The 21,028-nt window shown below is 42.7% G+C and overlaps 1 protein-coding gene across 6 annotated transcripts in view; it reads left to right on the top strand.

Annotated features, from left to right (window-relative positions):
• The window catches only part of LOC125466451 (SH3 and cysteine-rich domain-containing protein 2-like), a 121,127-nt gene that overhangs the window by 81,385 nt on the left and 18,714 nt on the right, over positions 1-21,028 (top strand). For 2 of the 6 annotated variants that reach the window (XM_048560970.2, XM_048560969.2), the window contains exons 4-9: positions 2-83; positions 4,071-4,183; positions 5,623-5,701; positions 6,958-7,019; positions 12,675-12,772; positions 18,443-18,494. In XM_048560970.2, coding sequence (XP_048416927.1) covers positions 2-83; positions 4,071-4,183; positions 5,623-5,701; positions 6,958-7,019; positions 12,675-12,772; positions 18,443-18,494 — 486 coding nt within the window. The remainder of the gene's footprint in view (position 1; positions 84-4,070; positions 4,184-5,622; positions 5,702-6,957; positions 7,020-12,674; positions 12,773-18,442; positions 18,495-21,028) is intronic. The other 4 variants (XM_048560973.2, XM_048560971.2, XM_048560972.2 and 1 more) reach the window with 3 other exon arrangements.

The following is a 21,028-nucleotide window of genomic DNA, read 5'->3' as shown; positions in this document are numbered from 1 at the left end:
GCCAATGGGATTCCGTCGAAATTTCAGCTCTCCACTTCTCATCCACGAACAATATGGATTTGTTAAGGAAGCCATGCCAATCGGTGAGTATATAGACACCCATTAAACCCATCCAAACCGTTTATATAACATGTTCTTTTGAAGCCAAACTTAACAAATCGATAACATTACAAGGTTGAAATGATTCATGTTATCCAAGGAACAGTTAAGAAGCTGACTTGTAAAAACTTCAAGTTTCCTGTTTCATCACCTTTTCATTATGATGTTACTTTTGTCTCAACATGTACTTACTTATGTCAATATTATTGCTCTTGCTATGAATGTTAATTTCTGTTTATTCCTCCCTGTCCCCCAACTTTTATTTCTCTCTCCTTTTTTACATCTGTTCACGGACAAATTATTCCTTCCTGACAACAAGATTTGCGATGGACCTGTATGCAGGGTTCTACCAATCTTATGTTTTAACCAGTGGATCCTATGGCTTTTATAGATGTAGTGCTCAGTTTGACTTTAACAATGGGCAACATTACATGTGACTTTATGAATTAAGAGCGGAAGTATGCCCTTCAGTTCCTCAAACCCAATGGGGATAACTTTTTTTTCACATCAGCTGGTTGTATATAATACTACCCATTTTACACTAACTAGGAGCAGGAGTAGGCAATTTGACCTCTTCAGTCTGTTCTGTGTTCAATAAGATTGTGGCTGAACTGTCTGTGTTTCAAACTCCTTTGTACAACCTAGCCCCGATTTAGTCTTTGATTCCATTGCCTATCCACCTCTATCAATAGAAGCACAAATCAGGAACGAAGTATAATGGATGATTGATCTGATTTTCTTTTTTCAATTTCACATGCCTCCCAAAGTCACAATTACCCTCCCATTTTTATCCATTTAATAAATTTCTTTTGATTAACTCTTCCCTGAAGCACAATTCTACAGTTACCAAAGATCCTTCAGTCATCCTTCCGATGAGCTAGCATAATTTGTTGACCAGTTATGTAGGGAAAACATGGTTCGCTGTTAATCTTATCAATCTCTGGTATCCACTATTTCCTGACGCTGGTTTTAAAAGTTAAACTCTACAACTTTTAGGTGACCACTTCTGCTCCCTAAGCTCAGATGTGGTGAGTAGAAGATTTTTTAAATCACCTATTGCCAGCATTCAGCACGCAGTTTTCTTTTACAATGGGGATGAGGTGTGGAACAAAGCTTCTAGAGTCAATAGCGATACCAGGAGAGTAATCCCAATGGCATCAATTCAGCCATATTCCCCTCACTTGCTTGGGTTTGTATTTAGTGTCAAATCACCAGCCAGCTGGTATCAGTTATATTCATTGATTTGTACACATGGATGGTGATTTTTGTCATCATTTACAGAAGAACATAACTTCCCTGTGAGTGAATAAGCAGCTGGAGATTTTACATTGCTGCTGAAGTCACACACCTATGTTCATTTTTGTATGCGTGTGTGTCTGTATGACTTTTGCATCAATATCAGGGTGTTCTGCCTGGGAGGTCCTATTCTATGGGATTGAAGTTGAAATTGTTGTACGGGCACTGTGACTGCCAGCTTCCTTTTGTATCTACTCTAACAAACACATCTGAGTCTCAGCCGGAACCTGATTCCAATTTACATTCCAAAAATGAATGGTCAACCTTTCACCCCACCCAATCCTGATAAATCACAAGCATTTTTAGTAAAACTGCAATTGTAGAAGTCAACCAATTTAAACATACAGCATGTGTGATAGACAGCAATAATGAGGCAAAGACTAGGTTTCATTAGATATAATAATTAAGTAAACAGAGGCTCTCAACTTTGAATTATGCTTTCAACTGATGTCTTTCCAGTTTGAGATGAGTTATATCCACACTTCACATGCAGTCTGCAATTCACATTTGTTGTTCAGTTGTAGCTTAAGAAACCTTCTGTACTCTACTGAGAAAAAGCAGCTTTGACTGTCTGAAATATGTGGGATCAGCTCCAAGCCTTTAATTCTCTTACAATTTTTATGGCAGGCAAGTAGATTTAAGCTAGTAGGTCCCTTTCTACTTTCAGAAGCAGCTGTAAAAGGAGAGTCAATTTTCCTCTTCTGAAGTAAAAATAGTATTTGGCCTCTTGAGGCGCAGTGGTAGAATCATAGAATTCCTACAGTATAGAAGCAGCCCATTTGGCAATAGAGCCTATACTGACCCTCCAATGAGCATCCCACCCAGACCCACCCACCCAATCCCTGTAACCCTGCATATCCCATGGCCAATCTACCTATCCTGCACATCTTTGGACTATGGGAGAAAACCTGAGGACACCCTCACCGGCACTGGGAGAATGTGTATACTCCACAGAGACAGTGGCCCAAAGGTGGAATTGAACGCAGGGTCCCTGGCATTGTGAGGCAGCAGTAGTAGCCACCATGCTGCCTTAGAGGTAGTGTCCCTATCTCTGAGCTAGGATGCCTAAGTTCAAGTCCCATATGTTCAAGCGGTGTGTAATAATATCTCTGATCAGATTGTTTAGAAAATATCAGTATATAAAATAGGTGAAATGGAGGCTGGACGACTCATTTTTTTATGCAGTTGGCATGTTCACTGAGGGTGGGAGATGTCACTAACACTGCTGGACTGAACACTGACCCCTCACTCGCCTGAAAGCTTTTGAATATAAACAAACCTCTGATCACAAAACTGTAAAGAAGCTTTTGTGAAAGTGACATCAGATAAAGTGTCAAAACACAGGACCTCAGAAACACTGCTTCTGGGGACATCATTAATTTCAAATCAACTAGCTTCTGGTTTGTTTTGATGTGCTACTTTACTGGTTTGTTTGATCTTCCTGTTATTGTGGGATTAGGAAAAACATCTAAAAAGGCAAAGACATTATTTACACTGGCAGGAAAGTCAGTAGCCAGAGGACATAGATTCAAGATAATTGATAGAAGAGGCAGAGGTAGGGATTGAGGGGGATGTGGGTTTGGAGGGGGAGAAATTATTGTTTCATCTGAGAGCTACAGTCTGGAATGATGGTGATTCCGTTGGCAAAAAGGAAGCAGATTCAATAGTAACTTTCGAAGGGGAATGGGAAATGTACTTGATTGGGGGAAAAATGCTTAGCAATTGGGAAAGAGCAGGGGAGTGTGATAGATTTAGATAGCTACTTCAACATGCCTGGATGTAGACTGAATGGTCTCCCTAGTATGCTATAAACTAGTGTTGTATGTCCTAGAATTTAGAAGATCAAAGGTGCTTTGTCCAGAGTTGAAGACATTGTTATGATAATGGTGAACATCGGCTATTGATACTCCACTTCCATCGTCTAATTTTGATACCTGAGACCGTCTGTGGACTAAATGGTTTTGTGAAGGACAAATACTCACTCACCAAAAATGGCTGCAGTGCTGATCTGACCAGGTTGAATTAAACTACTTTAAAGCATTATTAAATAAGCACCAGTCTAATCTGAAACCAACATTATTGGAAAAGGCACTAATATGCAGATTGGTGTCTGTTGGTTTGACCCATACTACGCTGGAAGCTGGGAGATGAAAATTTCATCCACCAGTTAGCCTGCTTAGAAAGACAGTGGGACTAGACCCTGGAATATACAAATGAACTATATTTCAACAATTGCTTTTAAGCATCAGAAGAAACAAGGAAAAATGGGTTCTCTGTCTCTCTCTCTCTCTGTCTCTCTCTCTTCCCCTCACTTTTTCCCATTCTTTTGTTCTTTCTTGCTCGCTCCCCTCAAAGAAAAATTGAAGTTAGTGCCCAGTGAAGTAGCAATAAATGTCATGGGACTCAGATATCTGAAAGCTTCTGCCACTGCTGAAGAATCAAGACAAGAATTGAACAGACCAGACCAGGCTCGGGTCATTCTCCCAACTCTTGTACCGTTTAAAAATGTTAAGCTCCAATTGTGTTTAACTTCTCAACCTGTAGCAAACACACTCCCCTTCTTTCTAATCTTATTACCTGTGTTTAATGTCTTTTTATTCTCCCTTCATATAAGGAGAAGTACATAAATTTCCTAGAAAATTCTGATCGCCACCATCTCTCATTTTCTGTTTAAGCCACAAGCAGTAAAGTGGACCCAGTGTATGAAGCACTCCGATTTGGGACATCTCTTGCCCAGATGAGCCGGTCAAGTTTTGGCAGTTTCTCCGAATCCCCGACAAAGCATTTGGTAAATATGAAATCTGTTAGTGAACATGTGTGCCCAATGAGAGCTTCTACTCCAATATATCGACCCATGTAGCACCTCTGTATTCATCAAAGATCTATAAACTCCAAAGCAGTGGCATGTGAGAATGAGGGCCTCCATTATCAACATCGCTTACTATATTGTGCCTGATGACTTGACCGAATGACGTCAACTGGAGATCTGAAACCGTAAAGAAAGTCTCAACATTGCATTGATACTGTGCCAGCTAGTCCCACAAAAGGATTTCAAAGTCAAACTAGGGGGAAGTGTCTGATTTAAGATAACAAAGTGTGAAGCTGGATGAACACAGCAGGCCAAGCAGCATCTCGGGAGCACAAAAGCTGACGTTTTGGGCCTAGACCCTACATCAGAGCTCTCTGATGAAGGGTCTAGGCCCGAAACGTCAGCTTTTGTGCTCCTGAGATGCTGCTTGGCCTGCTGTGTTCCTCCCATTCTTTAGATAACATGTCCATCATGGGCCTCCTGCAGTGCCACAATGATGCCACCCGAAGGTTGCAGGAACAGCAACTCATATTCCGCCTGGGAACCCTGCAGCCTAATGGTATCAATGTGGACTTCACCAGTTTCAAAATTTCCCCTTCCCCACCGCATCCCTAAACCAGCCCAGTTCGTCCCGTCCCCCCACTGCACCACACAACCAGCCCAGCTCTTCCCCCCCACCCACTGCATCCCAAAACCAGTCCAACCTGTCTCTGCCTCCCTAACCTGTTCTTCCTCTCACCCATCCCTTCCTCCCACCCCAAGCCGCACCCCCATCTTCCTACTAACCTCATCCCACCTCCTTGACCTGTCCGTCTTCCCTGGACTGACCTATCCCCTCCCTACCTCCCCACCTACACTCTCTCCACCTATCTTCTTTACTCTCCATCTTCGGTCCGCCTCCCCCTCTCTCCCTATTTATTCCAGTTCCCTCCCCCCATCCCCCTCTCTGATGAAGGGTCTAGGCCCGAAACGTCAGCTTTTGTGCTCCTGAGATGCTGCTTGGCCTGCTGTGTTCATCCAGCCTCACATTTTATTATCTTGGATTCTCCAGCATCTGCAGTTCCCATTATCTCGGAACTGTCTGATTTACTAAGTTTGCCAAAAGTTTTTGGTAGTGGCTATATCCGTCCCAAGGTAACCTCTTTATTAACTATTTTGCACCTGCATTGGAGTTTCTCTCTGCTTCATCAGCCCTGCACTCCCGGTCCTTGTGATATGGAGATTATCTTTATTACGAAATGTCTAGTTGTATCTGAGCTGCATGCGATAACTGATACACCATGTACTCGTGACTCTGTGGCATGGATCTGCATTTTACTGCTCCCCAGCCCAATATTCTGACTTGAGATCTTGGGTGAAGAGGAAATGCATAGTACTGCCTTTGGTCAGTGACTATTGCCTGCTCTGTTTCGATGCAGGGTGAAAATGGAGACATCGCTGAGGAGCCAGATGTTAGCACGAACCATTCCAAAGAGAGTGAGACCCAGAAAGACACCAGTGAGTCAACAACAGTTACACTCTTTTGAAGTGTAGTCACTGCTTGAATGCAGGAAACGTGGCAACCAGTTTATACACAGCAAGGTGCAAACTAATAGCAATGCAATAATGGTCAGAACATCTACTTTTGATGTTGGTCAGGTGATAAATACTGACATGCACTGGGGTGAGTGTAGCTGTCTTTTTCAGATTAACATCATGGAATCTTTTGAGTCCACCTGAGAAAGTAGCTGGGACATGGGATACATGAATCCTCAGAAAGCGATTCCTCTGGTGCTGTGCTGCACTGAGGCCTAGATATTGCACTCCAAGCTTTGGCGTAGGACTTTTAAAGCCATAACCTTCTGAGCCAGTGTGCCAACAACAGAGGATCATTCAAGTATCTGGGCACTCAGTGGTGTGAGAGATATTAAATACGCAAATAATACAGTTGGTAATACTTGTAACTGAAAAGAGAGGTTAAAGACAATGGATCATGGGTGGCATGGTGGCTCAGCGGTTAACACTGCGGCTTCACAGCGCCAGATTCAATTCCAACCTCAAGTGACTGTCTGTGTGGAGTTTGCACGTTCTCCCCACGTCTGTGTGGGTTTTCACTGGGTGCTCTGGTTCTCTCCCATCGTCCAAAGATGTGCAAGTTAGGGGGATTGGCCATGCTAAATTACCCACAGTGTCCAGGGATGTGTAGGCTAGGTATGTTAGCCATGGGAAATGCAGGGAAACAGGGTTGGGGGATGGGCCTAGGTGGGATGCTCTTTGGAAAGTTGATATTAGTTCTTGTTGGGCTGAATGGCCTGTTTCCACACTGTGTGGGTATTGTATTTTTAAAAAAAACAAAAATCCTATACAATAAAAACAGAAATTGCTGGAAAAGTGCAGCAGGTCTGGCAGCATCTGTAAAAAGAAATCGATTACTGTTTTGGGTCCAGTGACCCTTCCTCAGAATGCATGGTGGCTAGGAAAATATTGGTTTATGTGCAGATGACAGAGATGGGGGAGGGGGTAAGGAATAAATGATAAGTGGATATAGAGCCCAAAGAGAGAGAAGAGCGATGGACAGATAAAGGATTGGATGATGATTGCCCTAAGAAAATGAATTGCTCTTAGTGACAATCAGTGGCTAACAATGTTTGGTGTATAAAAGAGGTTAAAGATTAGGCTGAAATAAATGGATTGTTATGTCATAACTTTTTCTTTCTCCTATATCCTTGTACCAGGCACTAACTTCTTTTTCGTGCTTTTTTTTCCACCGAAAGCACCTTTGGAGAATGGAATAGTTGAAACAGAGGAAAAAAAAGACAACACAGTCCCCATTCAGGTAAATGCAGTTGATTCTGAAACGTTGAACTTTGTTAATACATGAATGATAGGTGAAGTGCACATGGCAACCAAGTCAGGAGAGGGAAGTTATTAAACAGAACCATTGTTGCAACAGAGAAGCAAGGGACTGAGGGCCCAGCCCTGGAGATACTCACTCATTCCTAGCCCAGACCCCAGGACTTATCAATGTGAAGAATTGTGATGCTAAGCCACGAGGCCTCATCAGATTATAATGAACAAAAATGTCGTGACCAAGGTTACATAATAAGGCCATCTTTCATACCGAGGGCTGTTTTCTAACTAATTTCTCACTAACAGTAAAGTCGTGAATGAGGTTATTACCTGATGTGCTGCTTTGCTTGTCAAGTTCCCATATCAGCAAATATCTATTTCCTTGCTACTAATTAAAGCTTCTCGCTGTGAGGACCAGTAGTTTCTTCTGTCCAACAGACAATTTGCTCACAGTCAGTAGCTTACACTCAAAGTTATTAGTTAGTGACCAACAAACACTCCTCCTCTTTGAATTCCTAACATTGAAGCAGAATTTGCTGGAGAATATTCCCTGTGAGCTCTGTGTCCTTTGCATTGCGTTTGCAAAGTTGCTGTACAGCGAGTTTCTGCCATTGTGAGCTGATGATGGCACATGAGAGGTAGCAAAGTATCTGTAGCTCATTGATGGAACCAATCATCCACCTCCTCAATTGAGGAGCTTAAAAAATAGAGAAGGCTAATGAGGAATATTGGAGAAGGAAGCTAAGAGAACTGGAATCACTCTGGATGACGAAAGAGAAATAGAGTGGGGAATGATAGATTTAAGAAACAAAATAGGCAGCAAGGATATAGAAGCACAGGAAATAGGAGGCCATTCAATCCATTCCAAAGCTGTTTAGGCAGCAGACTTTTCAAAGGAAGAAGCACCTAACTTTTCACTTTTCTTATCTAGACAGGAATCGGGCCATAAAGATTGGCCTTTTGGGCTGTGACTGCTGTTAAGAATTGCAAGGATTTAAGGGGACCATGCAACAGCTCTGCTGGTATCTTCAGAGTCTACATCTCTTAGATTTTGGTTTGTAACCTGTTGTTGAAGCTCTGGAATAGAACTATGGCATTTACCAGCTGGCAGCCTGGTGCCATGGGTGGGGGGGAGCAAGCAGATGGCCCTTTGTATGCCAAGGTAGTCTTCCCTGTAGTCAGGCAGAAGGTAGCATGGGCAGCTTTTCCAGCCAGAAGTACAAAATCAACAGTGAGCCTTTCTGCCTGGAATGTTCCCTCCCTCGCTCATCCTCCTCGTGTCCCTGAATGTTGGATGATAGCAACTGCGGAGAAAGGGATATGACGCTGTTTGACCTTTTTATGCTGTTAGTGAGTTGTACCTTGGCAACACAGGGTGTAGTTGTGCCAAGATTACGTTAGTTGGTTTGGAATAATAATTTGAAAACATGAGGCCAAGACCCTCCATTACAAGCAGAGAATTGGAGTTCCATTAATTAGGACAACACTGAGTAACATAAGCAAAGGCTAATGTTGGTAATGGTGACCTGCACATTGTCATCTTTAAAAAAAAGGCCTGTCTGCTTCACTAATATTCCCTGGAGAAGGAAATCAGTGAAGATCTTGTCCCTTTGTAAAGAAACAGTTGACCATTAACTCCCAATAGTCCTCCAGACCAGCCAAACAAGCTGCTAAGGGATTGACAGTAAACATTAACCTTGCCTGTGGCATTCAGTGATTTCACAAAGAGCCCCCCACTCCATCACACAACCAGCCCAGCTCATCCCCTCCCCCCACTGCATCCCAAAACCAGCCCAGCCTGTCTCTGCCTCCCTAACCTGTTCTCCCTCTCTCCCATCCCTTCCTCCCACCTTAAGCCGCACCTCCATCTCCTACCCACTAACCTCATCCCACCTCCTTGACCTGTCCGTCTTCCCTGGACTGACCTATCCCCTCCCTACCTCCCCACTTATACTCTCCTCTCCACCTATCTTCTTTTCTCTCCATCTTCGGTCTGCCTCCCCCTCTCTCCCTAGTTATTCCAGAACCCTCTCCCCATCTCCCCCTCTGAAGGGTCTAGGCCCGAAACGTCAGCTTTTGTGCTCCTGAGATGCTGCTTGGCCTGCTGTGTTCATCCAGCTTCACACTTTATTATCTAGAATGTACAGGTTGCTGTATGAAGGAAGGTCGGACAGGCTTGGTGTGTGTTTGCTGGAATTTGGAAGAATGAATGATGCCGATTGAAACATACAAGATCCTCAGGGAGTCTTGACAAGGTGGATTTGGAAAGAATGTTTCCTGTTTGGGAAAATCTAGAATCAAGGGTCACTCCTTTAAGTCTGAGTTGATAAAATTTTGCTGACGGAGGATAGTGAGTCTTTGGAACTCTTCCTCAAGAGACAGTGGAAACAGTTCTTGAATATTGTGAAAGCAATAGTAGATGGATTCACAATTAGTGGTTGGGGGCAGGGGTGAGGAAATCAACAATTTGCATATTAATCTGCAAAACCTGCCTGTATTCCTGTGGCAGAGGTGGGCCAATCTCCCCGTCAGCTAGTCTTGGCATCGGGGTGGTCTCCCTTAAACTGGAAACTCTGCTTCATAACCTATTCCAGGTGAAGTACTTACTCAAGCAGGTCCACTTAGACACAGGAGAGGAAAGGATATGATGCGTATTTTAGCAAAAAATAATGTGATTAAACTGTGTGGCAACTCTGCAGCAGCTTAATTGCAGTATTGCAGCTTGACTCTGCCATCTGCTTGTAGATGTTTATTTGGAAAATAAAAGGATATACGGAGAAAGAACAGCAATTCGGGATTGTAACACCTACTGTGACTAACAGAATGCCAGAGGAGCTTGCTTAATCAAACAAATTCTATAATCCTCAAAGGGGAGGGGGTCACCTTCTTAGGCATTAGTAATCAGAGTATTGGAGATGGAACATTTTCAATGAAACGTCAAAGTTAAGGAAACCAGTGTGCCCCATGAGACTACAATACCTTTCAGTAATGAAAGAGGTGTCAGAACGAGCAAACCTCTACGCACATTCCTATTAGCTTAGAGCACTGTCAGGATGCATGCTATTAACTCCCCCACATCCACATTAGGACACAACATGGAAGGAAAAGGTCTCACAATTGTATAGCATCTTTCATGACAATCAGATATTCCAAAGCATTTTACTACTAATGAAACACTGATTTTTTTTTTGAAACATGGTTGCTGTTGTAACCTAGGAAATGTGATAACCAACTTGTGCCCAGCAAGGTCTCAGAAACAGGAAAGAGATGCTGCTGACTTGAGGGGTACATAGCAGCAAGGGCCCTAGGGATACTTCTCCTGCAGTGCTGTGGGCCCCTTTAAATCTCGCTGAGAGGGGCTCTGGGGTCATGTTTAATGTCTCAGATAAAAGGTGGCACTGCCGACTCTCCAGTGCGTCAACCGTGATTGCTGCAATGGCCTAGTTGTATTATCGCTAGGCTATTAAACTTGAAACCCGGGCAATGTTTTGGGGATGATCCGTAGACCTTCACCCCATCCCCCCTCTCAGATGGGTCTAGGCCCGAAACGTCAGCTCTTGTGCACCTGAGATGCTGCTGGGCCTGCTGTGTTCATCCAGCCTCACGTTTCATTATCAGTGTTTTGGGGACCTGGGTTCAAATCCTGCTATGGCAGCTGTTGGAATTTGAATTCACTGAAAACCTGAAATTAAGAATTTATTAACTGTGAAACTATTGCCAATTGGCAATTGACTAGGACCCGTGGGCACAGCCTTAAAATTAGAGGGGGTAAATTTAAAACTGAAATGAGACGACGTTTCTTCAGCCAGAGTGGTGGGCTTGTGGAATTCATTGCCACGGAGTGCAGTGGAGGCCGGGATGTTGGATGCCTTCAAGGCAGAGATCGACAAATTCTTGATCTCAGAAGGAATCAAGGGCTAGGGGAGAGTGCAGGGAAGTGGAGTTGAAATGCCCATCAGCCATGATTTAAATGGCAGAGTGGACTTGATGATGGGCCGAATGGCCATACTTCCACTCCTATGTCTTATAGTCTTATGGATGGGGGAAAATGCCTTTAAAGAAGGAAATCTGCCAACCTTGTCTGGTCTGACCTACATGTGACTCCAGACCCCGCAGCAAAGTGGCTGATTCTTAACTGCCCTCTGGGGCAATTAGCAATAGGTAATCAATGCTGCCTTAGACAGCAATGCCCACATCCTGCGAATGAAGTTTTTTTTAAACATCTTGAAATTGACTTGAACTCCAACCTCATGTCTTGGAGGTGCAAGTGCTACCCCTTTGAAGCATGGCAAACAGAAATGATTTGAACTTGACAGAATGGTACATAACCAAATCACTAGGCCCGAAACGTCAGCTTTTGTGCTCCTGAGATGCTGCTTGGCCTGCTGGGTTCATCCAGCCTCACATTTTATTATCTTGGATTCTCCAGCATCTGCAGTTCCCATTATCTCTGCTGAGCTTTAGATGACTTTGGACACGGGAACAGCATGAGTGATTGTTATTCAAACATGTGCTTTTTCCTTTGGACAGAGCTGATTCTGTAGTTGATTCTAGGTATTCACCATCATCCAACCAAATCACACTTGAGATCTGGCCAAGAAATTTAGCACTAATGTATGCTGTCCATTTATTGGTTTATTTGTCTTGCCTGAACTTTGAGGGCCTTACAGAGACTGGTAAAAGGTTTTCATTGGCATCATGAGTGGATGAATCTCAAATCGGAGTATCTTGAGTTAGTAGCAGCACTTTTGAGATCTTTTCTCATTTCAAAGCATTTTGCGTTTCAAGTTTGTATGATCCATCAAAGAATCGTAGAATAGCTGCAGCACAGGAGAAGGCCATTCAACCCTTTCGATCTGTGCTGGTACTTGGCTTGTGCAATGCTGTCGTTTCCTCTCTCCTATCCTCTGCGTTGCAATTACTTTCTCTTCAGTGCGAATCTGTTTCTCTCCTGAAATTCGCAATTGAATCTACTTCCTCCACATGCTCTGTATATTCCAGTGAGATAACAAGGTGTGGAGCTGGATAAACACAGCAGGTCAAGCAACATCCGGGGAGCAGGAAAGCTGAAGTTTTGGTCCTGGACCCCCCTTCAGAAAAATGTATTCCAGTGTTTTTTTTTAAATATTCCTCATGTGCTTCCTTTGCCAATTAGCACCTTAAGTCGGTGACCCCGATTATCACCCTTTATAACAATGGAAACAGTTTGTGTCTGTATCTAATCTATCTTGACCCTTTGTGATTTTGAACATCTCTATCAAATCTTCTTTTAACAATGGTGTGTAAATAACTAACAAAATCTTAAATACACATGTCCTAAGCGATGTAAGTACATCTTCAGACAGGTTGAAAGTTGTTGTTTCATATGTTTTTTTGATGCAGCCGTTGATTTTGAAATGGATGTCAGCATTGGTAATTTTTATTTGAGATTGTTAGTGGTATTGCACGGGATTGAGAATGAACTAGAAAAGAAGCTGCTCCAATGAAGTCATTGGTCCTAAATATTGAGCATGGTATATATTCTATCCTTGCACAACATTGATTCCTAACTTTTCATCTGTTGATGTAACAGGAGCTAAGCATTTTGATCTTCCCTCATCTGGCTTAAAGCTCACTTTCTGAATTCCTATCCATCCTGCAGGTTAGGAAGCCCTCGATGCGCAAGGATATGCTACAGATGCATACGTATGTGGCTCTCTACAAGTTCATCCCTCAGGAGCAGAATGACCTGGAGCTGCAGTAAGTACATTGCTACCTGTATTGTGTGAAATCCCATTCAATAAAGCCCAGCAAGAAAAGGCAGTGACTTGGAGTCACTCGCTAAGTTTTTGCATCTTCTGCAGGCTCGGGGAGGCTCTAATTCTGTTTTGTTGCACTGTAGTACAGGAACCATCGTCATCACTCCTCTGTTCACATGGCTCTTCCCCACGGCTGTGCTTAAACAACAATCAAAGCTTTTAACCATGGACAACCCTGTACTCTAACTTTGATTTCAATGGTACCTTTTACACTATATCAGAGGCTAAGGTGCTTCAACAAGTAATTACCAAGCAACATTTGACACTGCTGTATAAGAAAATATTAGTATCACTGTGCAAAAACTTGCTCATGTAGAAACATTTTGAAGAGTATCTTAAAGGGAACTCTAGAGTTCATTTTTCATGCCAAAGTGCACATTGCCAGCAATGGGAAAGGATAGAATATTACCGCACCCGCGCTCTCTCTTGAGGAAGTGAGGCCAAAGTAAAGATTTACTGTTGCCTGCATTGATTTCAGCATCCATACTGTCAGAATGCCTTCCATTCTCTGTTAATTCAGGGAGCAACTTTACTCCGAACAGTGTTGTTTTAATTCTCATTCCATTCTGTTTGCAGTAGGATTGTAAATGATTCTTTTGTGTGTGGTAGCTTGGTGGGAAAATTTCTAAAGAGCTGTGACTTGCAAAATAAGTTTTTTTTTCATTTTCACTTCTTTGGCAACATCACACCTCCCCTATAGCCTTTCCTGATTCATTTCAATTTTCAGCTGCAGGGACATAGCTTCGTTGCTGGCTGTATTTATTCCCCTATTTATGTGTCTGTTGTATCCTGTTCCCCAAGAGAGACAGCAGTGTCATGGTAACATCACTAGATTCCAATAGACCAGAGGGCCAGGCCAATCCTCTGATGCCACGAATTTAAATATAATTATTAATGCTGGTCTTAGTAATGGCAACCATTAAAATTATGATTTGGTTCACTAATGCCCTTTAAGGAAGAAAATCTTCCATTCTTACCTGGTCTGGTCTACATTTGACTCCAAACCCACAGCAATGTTGTATTGTCATAGTCTCGGCAGACCATAGGGGTGCTGCTTCAACAGAGATAGATGACTGGTGGTAATTTAGCCATTCCTCAGGCGAGGTGAAATATTGAAAAGGAAAGTCCTTCATGGCAACTTAGCAGTGATGGGAATTGAACCTACACTGTTAGCGTCACTCTGCTTTGCGAACTAATCGTTCAGTCAACTGAGGTAAACTGATCGTGGTTAACTCTGAAATGACCTGTAGCAACCCACTTAGTTTAAAGGCAGTTAGAGGTAGGCAACAAGTGCTGACCCTGTCGGCAATCTAACAGAAGAATAGAAAATATTTCTAGCATGTACTGGCTGCTCTTTTGCTCTACTTTGCAAACATTTTGGAACATATTTCTGATGTTTATACAAAGCAGGGCTGCCCCACTAAGGAAACAACTTTGCTTTATTAGTTCACAAGATATGAGTGTCTTTGGCTGGGACCAGTAGTTATTGTCCGTCCCTAGCTGCCCTTGAGAAGGTGGTGGTGAGCTGCCGCCTTGAACCGCTGCAGTCCATGTGCTGTGGGAGGCTCTCAATATTGGTAAGGAGTGAATTGCAAGGCTTTGATCCAGACACACGGGAGGGGAATGCTGTTGTATTTCTAAATCAGGATGATGAAGGGGAAATTGAAGGTGATGGTGTTCCCATATTTCTGCTGTCCTTTTCCTTCTAGATGGTGCGTTTCTGCGGAAGGAAGAAAAGTGTACTAATCAGTATAAACATAACTTCTCATAAATGGAAGAGGGCAGTGAGTAATTTGTTGGTTTTGGAATCCAGGCCAGCAATAATCCCTCACAAAATGTGAGCCCCTTGCACATGATCTCCTCCTTGTACGTGATTGTTATTTGGCATTTGTCGGAAAGGCTGTCAGATCACAAGGCAACATCATGATTTGTGACAGGGGAGAACTGTGTTCAAGACACAAATATGTTTGTGTATCTGTATAATCCCTTCACTGAAATAATTTGTTAGTAAACTGTGGCCTGGAAGTTATTTGTAACCCCCGCCTCGCTGGAAATCTGGCAGAGCTCATTAGTTTGCATGTTCTGCTCCACCAGCATTGTCCCAAGGCTTATAGAACATAGAACATTACGGCACAGTACAGGCCCTTCGGCGCTTGATGTTGTGCCGACCTGTCATACCGATCTTAAGCCCATCTAACCTACACTATTCCATGTACGTCCATATGCTTATCCAATGACGACTTAAATGTACCTAAATTTGGCGAATCTACTACTGTTGCAGACAAAGCGTTCCATTCCCTTACTACTGAGTAAAGAAACTACCTCTGACATCTGTCTTATATCTTTCACCCCTCAATTTAAAGCTATGCCCCCTCGTGCTCGCCTCACCATCCTAGGAAAAAGGCTCTCCCTATCCACCCTATCTAACCCTCTGATTATTTTCTATGTTTCAATTAAGTCACCTCTCAACCTTCTTCTCTCTAATGAAAACAGCCTCCAGTCCCTCATCCTTTCCTCGTAAGACCTAACCTCCATACCAAACGACATCCTAGTAAATCTGCTCTGCACCCTTTCCAAAGCTTCCACATCCTTCTTATAATGCGGTGACCAGAACTGTACACAATACTCCAAGTGCGGCCGCACCAGAGTTTTTTGTACAGCTCCACCATAACCTCTTGGCTCCGGAACTCGATCCCTCTATTAATAAAAGCTAAAACACTGTATGCCTTCTTATCAGCCCTGTCAACCTGAAGGCATTCCTCATATCTCTCTTTCTTCCAATTCTGACCTCTCGTACATCCTTTATTTTCATTTTTGGTCACCATGCCTTTAGTTGCTTGGATCCAAAGTGCTGGAATTTCATTTTTCCCTCCTCTTAACCATTTGGGGGCAACTGTCCAAATATCTCCTTGACTCTTTATAGTTTCATCCATTCCTGTCATGTGGAGAACATTGAGGCATTTTATTCAAAGGAGAATATCCATGTTGCAATGTTTTTCTCACATTCTCAAGATGTGATTATCATTGGAAAGTTTGCAGTTTGACTCGCTACAAGTTGGACCTGACATGGTGGTGTGAGCACTTCTTGAACAATTAATCGATCTGGTGAAAGTACTCCCATAAGGTCTGGCTGATGGGGTGTGGCTAAAATTCTGATCCAATGATGTCAAATGTGATGGGACAGACAAGATGAGTAGCGGCTTGAAGGGGTGGTTGGAAATGGTGTGTGATTCCCATGCACCCATTGTTATTCTTCTCGATGGTGAAGATTACAAACTTGGGAGATCCTGTCAAGTAAGTCCTGGCAAGTTGATGTGATCTATTCTACAGATAGGACACAGGACACAGTACAGCCAAGATGTATGGTGCTGATTTTTCATGTGGTGGATGGGCTGCCATTCAAGACCCTGAGTGATCTCAGATCATGATTCTCTGCAACAGCATAGAAGAAATGAAGGGCATTGTATTGGCATATTCCAAACCACTGTGGGATTTGGCGCACACTATTGCATTAGTCATGATCAGTATCATTTTGGCTAACTCCCAATCAGGTTTGTTTTTATTAATAAAGTCAGCATGACCATAAAATGTGTTCAACAAAGTTGAACAGGAAGTTGCTATAGTCTGGAAATTCTGAGAATGGTGTTCAACTGTGACAGCAAGGTTAGCAATACCTCCATAATAATTCTGGAACATGTGGAGCTACAACGGCTGTGTTAAGACCATACGACCATAAGACATAGTGGAAGTAAGGCCATTCGGCCCATCGAGTCCAGTCCGCCATTTAAATCATGTCTGATGGGCATTTCAACTCCACTTCCCTGCACTCTCCCCGTAGCCCTTGATTCCTTCTGAGATCAAGAATTTGTCGATCTCTGCCTTGAAGGTATCCAACGTCCCGGTCTCCACTGCACTCCGTGGCAATGAATTCCACAAGCCCACCACTCTCTGGTGTTAATATTCTGTGGCCATTGTAATGGGTCTTGAGGGAGATTTGTGCTTTTTGTTTTGGTCAGGATCAGTAGAGATTGCTGTGTACTAGAAGCATATCTTCTATTAAACATTCCTCAGCCAATTTACAGGGTAGGACTTAGCCACAGGGTGAACACAGAGCCATTTCTCAATAGAGACGGTTGTAATGTGATCTCTTGCATCTCTGATTTGCATTATTTTATCTATTTATCAATAATACATTCCATTGCAAAGATCAATTTTTATAAAGTGGTTTAAGCCCCACTGTTCTCAGGCCTAAGTGTAGAAAATAAACTTGCATTCATTTAGCACCTATCATGACCTATCATGAGCAAGAAGGAAGGGAACGGAGAGAGAAACAGGTTAGGTTTGCATTCTGAAGGGTCATAACTAGGCAAGGAGACTGAATTCTGATCGCCCATGACTCCAATGAGGATTGGTGGAAAGTCAAAGCTTTGTCAGTCATATTATTAAAGTGCCAGCAGCTCATAAAGAAACATGCTTGCAAATGAGTTCAGTGGGAAAATGAGGTGAACATATTGACTTTATTGATTGGGTGCCTGATGCTGAGGCATAAGTACTAACTTAACTGAATAAGAAACTCTTACTAGTGGAGTGGAGGGAGCTGGTACTAAGGACAATCTGCTGTTAGAGGATTGGAATGTTTTCAGATCATAGAATCCATATAGTGTGGGAACAGGCCATTTGGCCTATCGAGTCACACTGACCCTCCAAAAAGCATCCCATCCAGATCCACCCCCATCCCGTAGCTTATTCTAATGACTCTATTTCTCACGGGTAATCCACCTAGCCTGCACACTCCTGGACAATATGAGCAATTTAGCATGGCCAATCCACCTAATCTGCACACCTTTGGACTGTGGGAGGAAACCTACGCAGACACAGGGACAATGCGTGGAGTTTGCACAGACAGCTGCCCAAGGTTAGTATCAAACCCAGGTCCCTGGCACTGTGAGGTAGCAGTACTAAACACTGAGCTACAATGCCTCCCTAATCTATGACGCTCTAATCACTCAGTAGTCAATGTAAAGCTCATTTGCTTTTGTATGACTGAAGTTCACAATTGCCTCATGACCAAATAAATGGTAGGGGTCTCCGAATACAGTGCAGTGATGTGATTGTGGCTCTGTGTCCCCCACCACACAGTAAGTTCCTGTGTCCCTCGACGATCACTGACCAGGCAGTCTGTTCCAAAGCTAGGTGTGTGGTAACTGTAGCTTGACAACTACAGCTCATTAAATAAGGAGTGGATCTGCTCAGAAAATCTTCTCAAATGGTTTCCAACCACAAACAGAGTTATAACAGTGAGAGACAGTGAGCAATAGGACCTTCTTCCCTAATGAGCTGTCACTTTTGGTGACTGCACCCTTGCTGTCACAGTCCACTGTTGTCATAGACTTTCCTGTCCATCTCAATTTCTTAATCTACCTTTTCATGAAGATGTTCTGCGTTTGAAACCACTGACGTTGTAACACCTAAATTACAAATGTATGCTGCGATGCATTGCTCAATTATTTTAACCAGCCTGCGGAGTGAATCATTTCTCGAGACAAGCTTGAAATAAACCCAAGCTGCACGCTGCAAGAGTCTTTTAATAATCTCATTATTATTTTACTAGGCAAGGAGACAGAATTGTGGTCACAGACGACTCCAATGAGGATTGGTGGAAGGTAAATACCAGCCTTGTCAATGATATTAAAGTGTCAGCAACTCATAACAGAACATGCTTGCAAATGAGCTCAGTGGGAAAATTAGGTGGACCACATTGACTTCATTGTGTGCCTGATGCTGAGGCACAAAGTACTAACTTAACTGATGTAGAATTTACATCATGGTCAATAAAAATAGAAAGGCTCTATCTTAACCCATAGTACACTGAATGTGTCTATAGAGTTTAAAAATTCCAAAAGCAGTAAAACTGTCCAAATGCTAATCGCAGGACAGAATTATGCACCATGGATTTAAATCCTAGAAGGGGGTTCCAGTTGTGCAGAGAGACCATTTGGCCTATCATAGCTGTGCTGGTTCTTCAGAAACATCTACAATTCTTCTTATTCCCATGTGTTTTCACAGTAACTCTGCATACCTTTTGTCCGGTTTAAATACACTGTACGTCCAATTCCTTTTTGAAAGTTACCACTGAATCTGCTTCCATAAACCTTTTTCCGGAAGTGCTTTCCTGATCACCATTTGTCATTGGAGTGATACAACATGGAAACAGACCCTTCGATCCAACCATGTTCCCAAATTAAAATAATCCCACCTACCTGCATTTGGCCCAAATCCCTCCAAACCTTTCCTATTCACATACTTATCCAGAAGTCTTTTAAACACTGTAATTGAGTCCACATCCACCACTTCCTCTGGCAGTTAATTCCACACACTAACAACTCTGTTTGCTCCTCCTGTCCTTTACAAATCTTGCTCCTCACATCTTACCTTAACTTTATGTCCCCTTGTTTTGAACTCTCTAGGGAAAAGTCCCTGGCTATTCACCTTATCTCTGCTCCTTATGAATTTATAAACCTCTATAAAAGTCGCCTCTCAACCTCCTATGCTCCAGTGAAAAAATCCCCAGTCGTCTGTTTTTATGTCTCAAACTGTCTGTCCTGGCAACATCCTGGTAAATCTTTTCTGAACCCTCTGAAACTTAATAATGTAGTTTCTACAATAGGGTGATCAGGAATGCACACATGATTCCAGAAGGAGTCTCACTAGTGTCCTGTACAACCTCACCATGATTTCCCAACTCCTACACTCAAAACAAAAAAGTCTGAGCAGTGAAGGCAAGTGGGCTAAATGCCGCCTTAACCAGCCTGTCTACTGTAATGCAAACTTTCAAGAATTGTGTACCTGAACCCCTAGGTCTCTCTGTTCTACAACACTACCCAGGGCCATACCATTAATTGTATAAGTGCTGCCCTTGTTTTACCAAAATGTAATATCTTGCTTTTTCCAAATTAGCTGCCACTCCTCAGCCTATTGACCCAATTTAGCAGGGTCTCTTTGTAATCTTAGCCTTCTTCACTGTTTGCCACAAATTTTGGTCATCTGCAAACTTCCTGATCATGCCTCCTATTTTCTCATCCAAATTTCTTTATGTAAAGAAGTGTTCAATATGTATTGTCAAGCACTGATTTATTTAGTGCATGTGACAAATAAATAAATCTAAGTATAGGAATACATAAGTACAGTGAAAAGAGCACAAAATTCCCAATCACTGGCACCCACTTAGTTACAAAAACTCCAATTAAAAGATTTTAAGAGCCAAAAGGTAGGAAAGAAAAGCAAAGAAAAGACTGGATCTCAGAGTCCCAAGTCCCATCTCCACAACAGTGCAAGTGCCACTCCCACCACAAGGACACCCAGGAGGTCAACGCTGCCACCGTGGGAAAAGCTACCCCCTCTGTGCTGTCACCATCACTGTCACCGCCTCACCAGCCCCTCTTTGCCGTCACCGCCAACCCGTCGCCGCCCCCCTACTCATTTTAAATACCGCAGTTAAAACCTTCCCTGTTTGCATGGGAACATACCCGGTTTTTCTAGCCTTCTATATAATTCCATTATCCTCGGTATGTTATAGAGGCCTTTAGATGTAAAAAGAAAAACACATTTGATTGTCTTCAAAGCTCTCCAACCTCTATATGGGACCGTGGGCACTACAAAATGCGTTGGGCTTTTCTATTGCTCTATTCAACGCACGTTTGTCAGCTCACATTGTAGTTTCCTTCTTAGAAAGCTTGGCTTTTGTCTTAAATTGAAGTCCCCAAAACTTCATCTCTGAAATTCTTGTCATGATCCTTATGTTCATACAATCTGTCAATAAAAATTTCTGAAAGGATAGTTAGTAAGGCATCTTAAATTAGGAAATAAATATGGGGTCTGGCAAGCTTTAAAAGTTATTAAAATTATGAGAGGATTAATTAGATGCAGTGGCATTGAATAATAGACAACTATCACGCAATAAGAAAGTCCAGAGATTAGAGTGAATCCTTCGAATGAAAATGAATTTCTTCAATTATAAGACTTAGTCTTTGCAATTTATTTCACCAAAAGCAGTAAAGGTTGGGTCATTGAATATAAATAAGGCTGAATTTGACAGGTTTTTGACTGGTGACAGAGTCAAGAGTTATTGAGAGGCAGGCAGGAAAACAGTCGAATCACAACTGGCTCAGCCATGATTGTTATTGAATGGCAGAGCCAC

This window comes from Stegostoma tigrinum, chromosome 31, assembly GCF_030684315.1.
Source record: "Stegostoma tigrinum isolate sSteTig4 chromosome 31, sSteTig4.hap1, whole genome shotgun sequence".
NCBI classification, from domain to species: domain Eukaryota; kingdom Metazoa; phylum Chordata; class Chondrichthyes; order Orectolobiformes; family Stegostomatidae; genus Stegostoma; species Stegostoma tigrinum.
The sequence above is the reverse complement of the archived record's forward strand: the minus strand, read 5'-3'. Positions and strand labels throughout refer to the sequence as shown.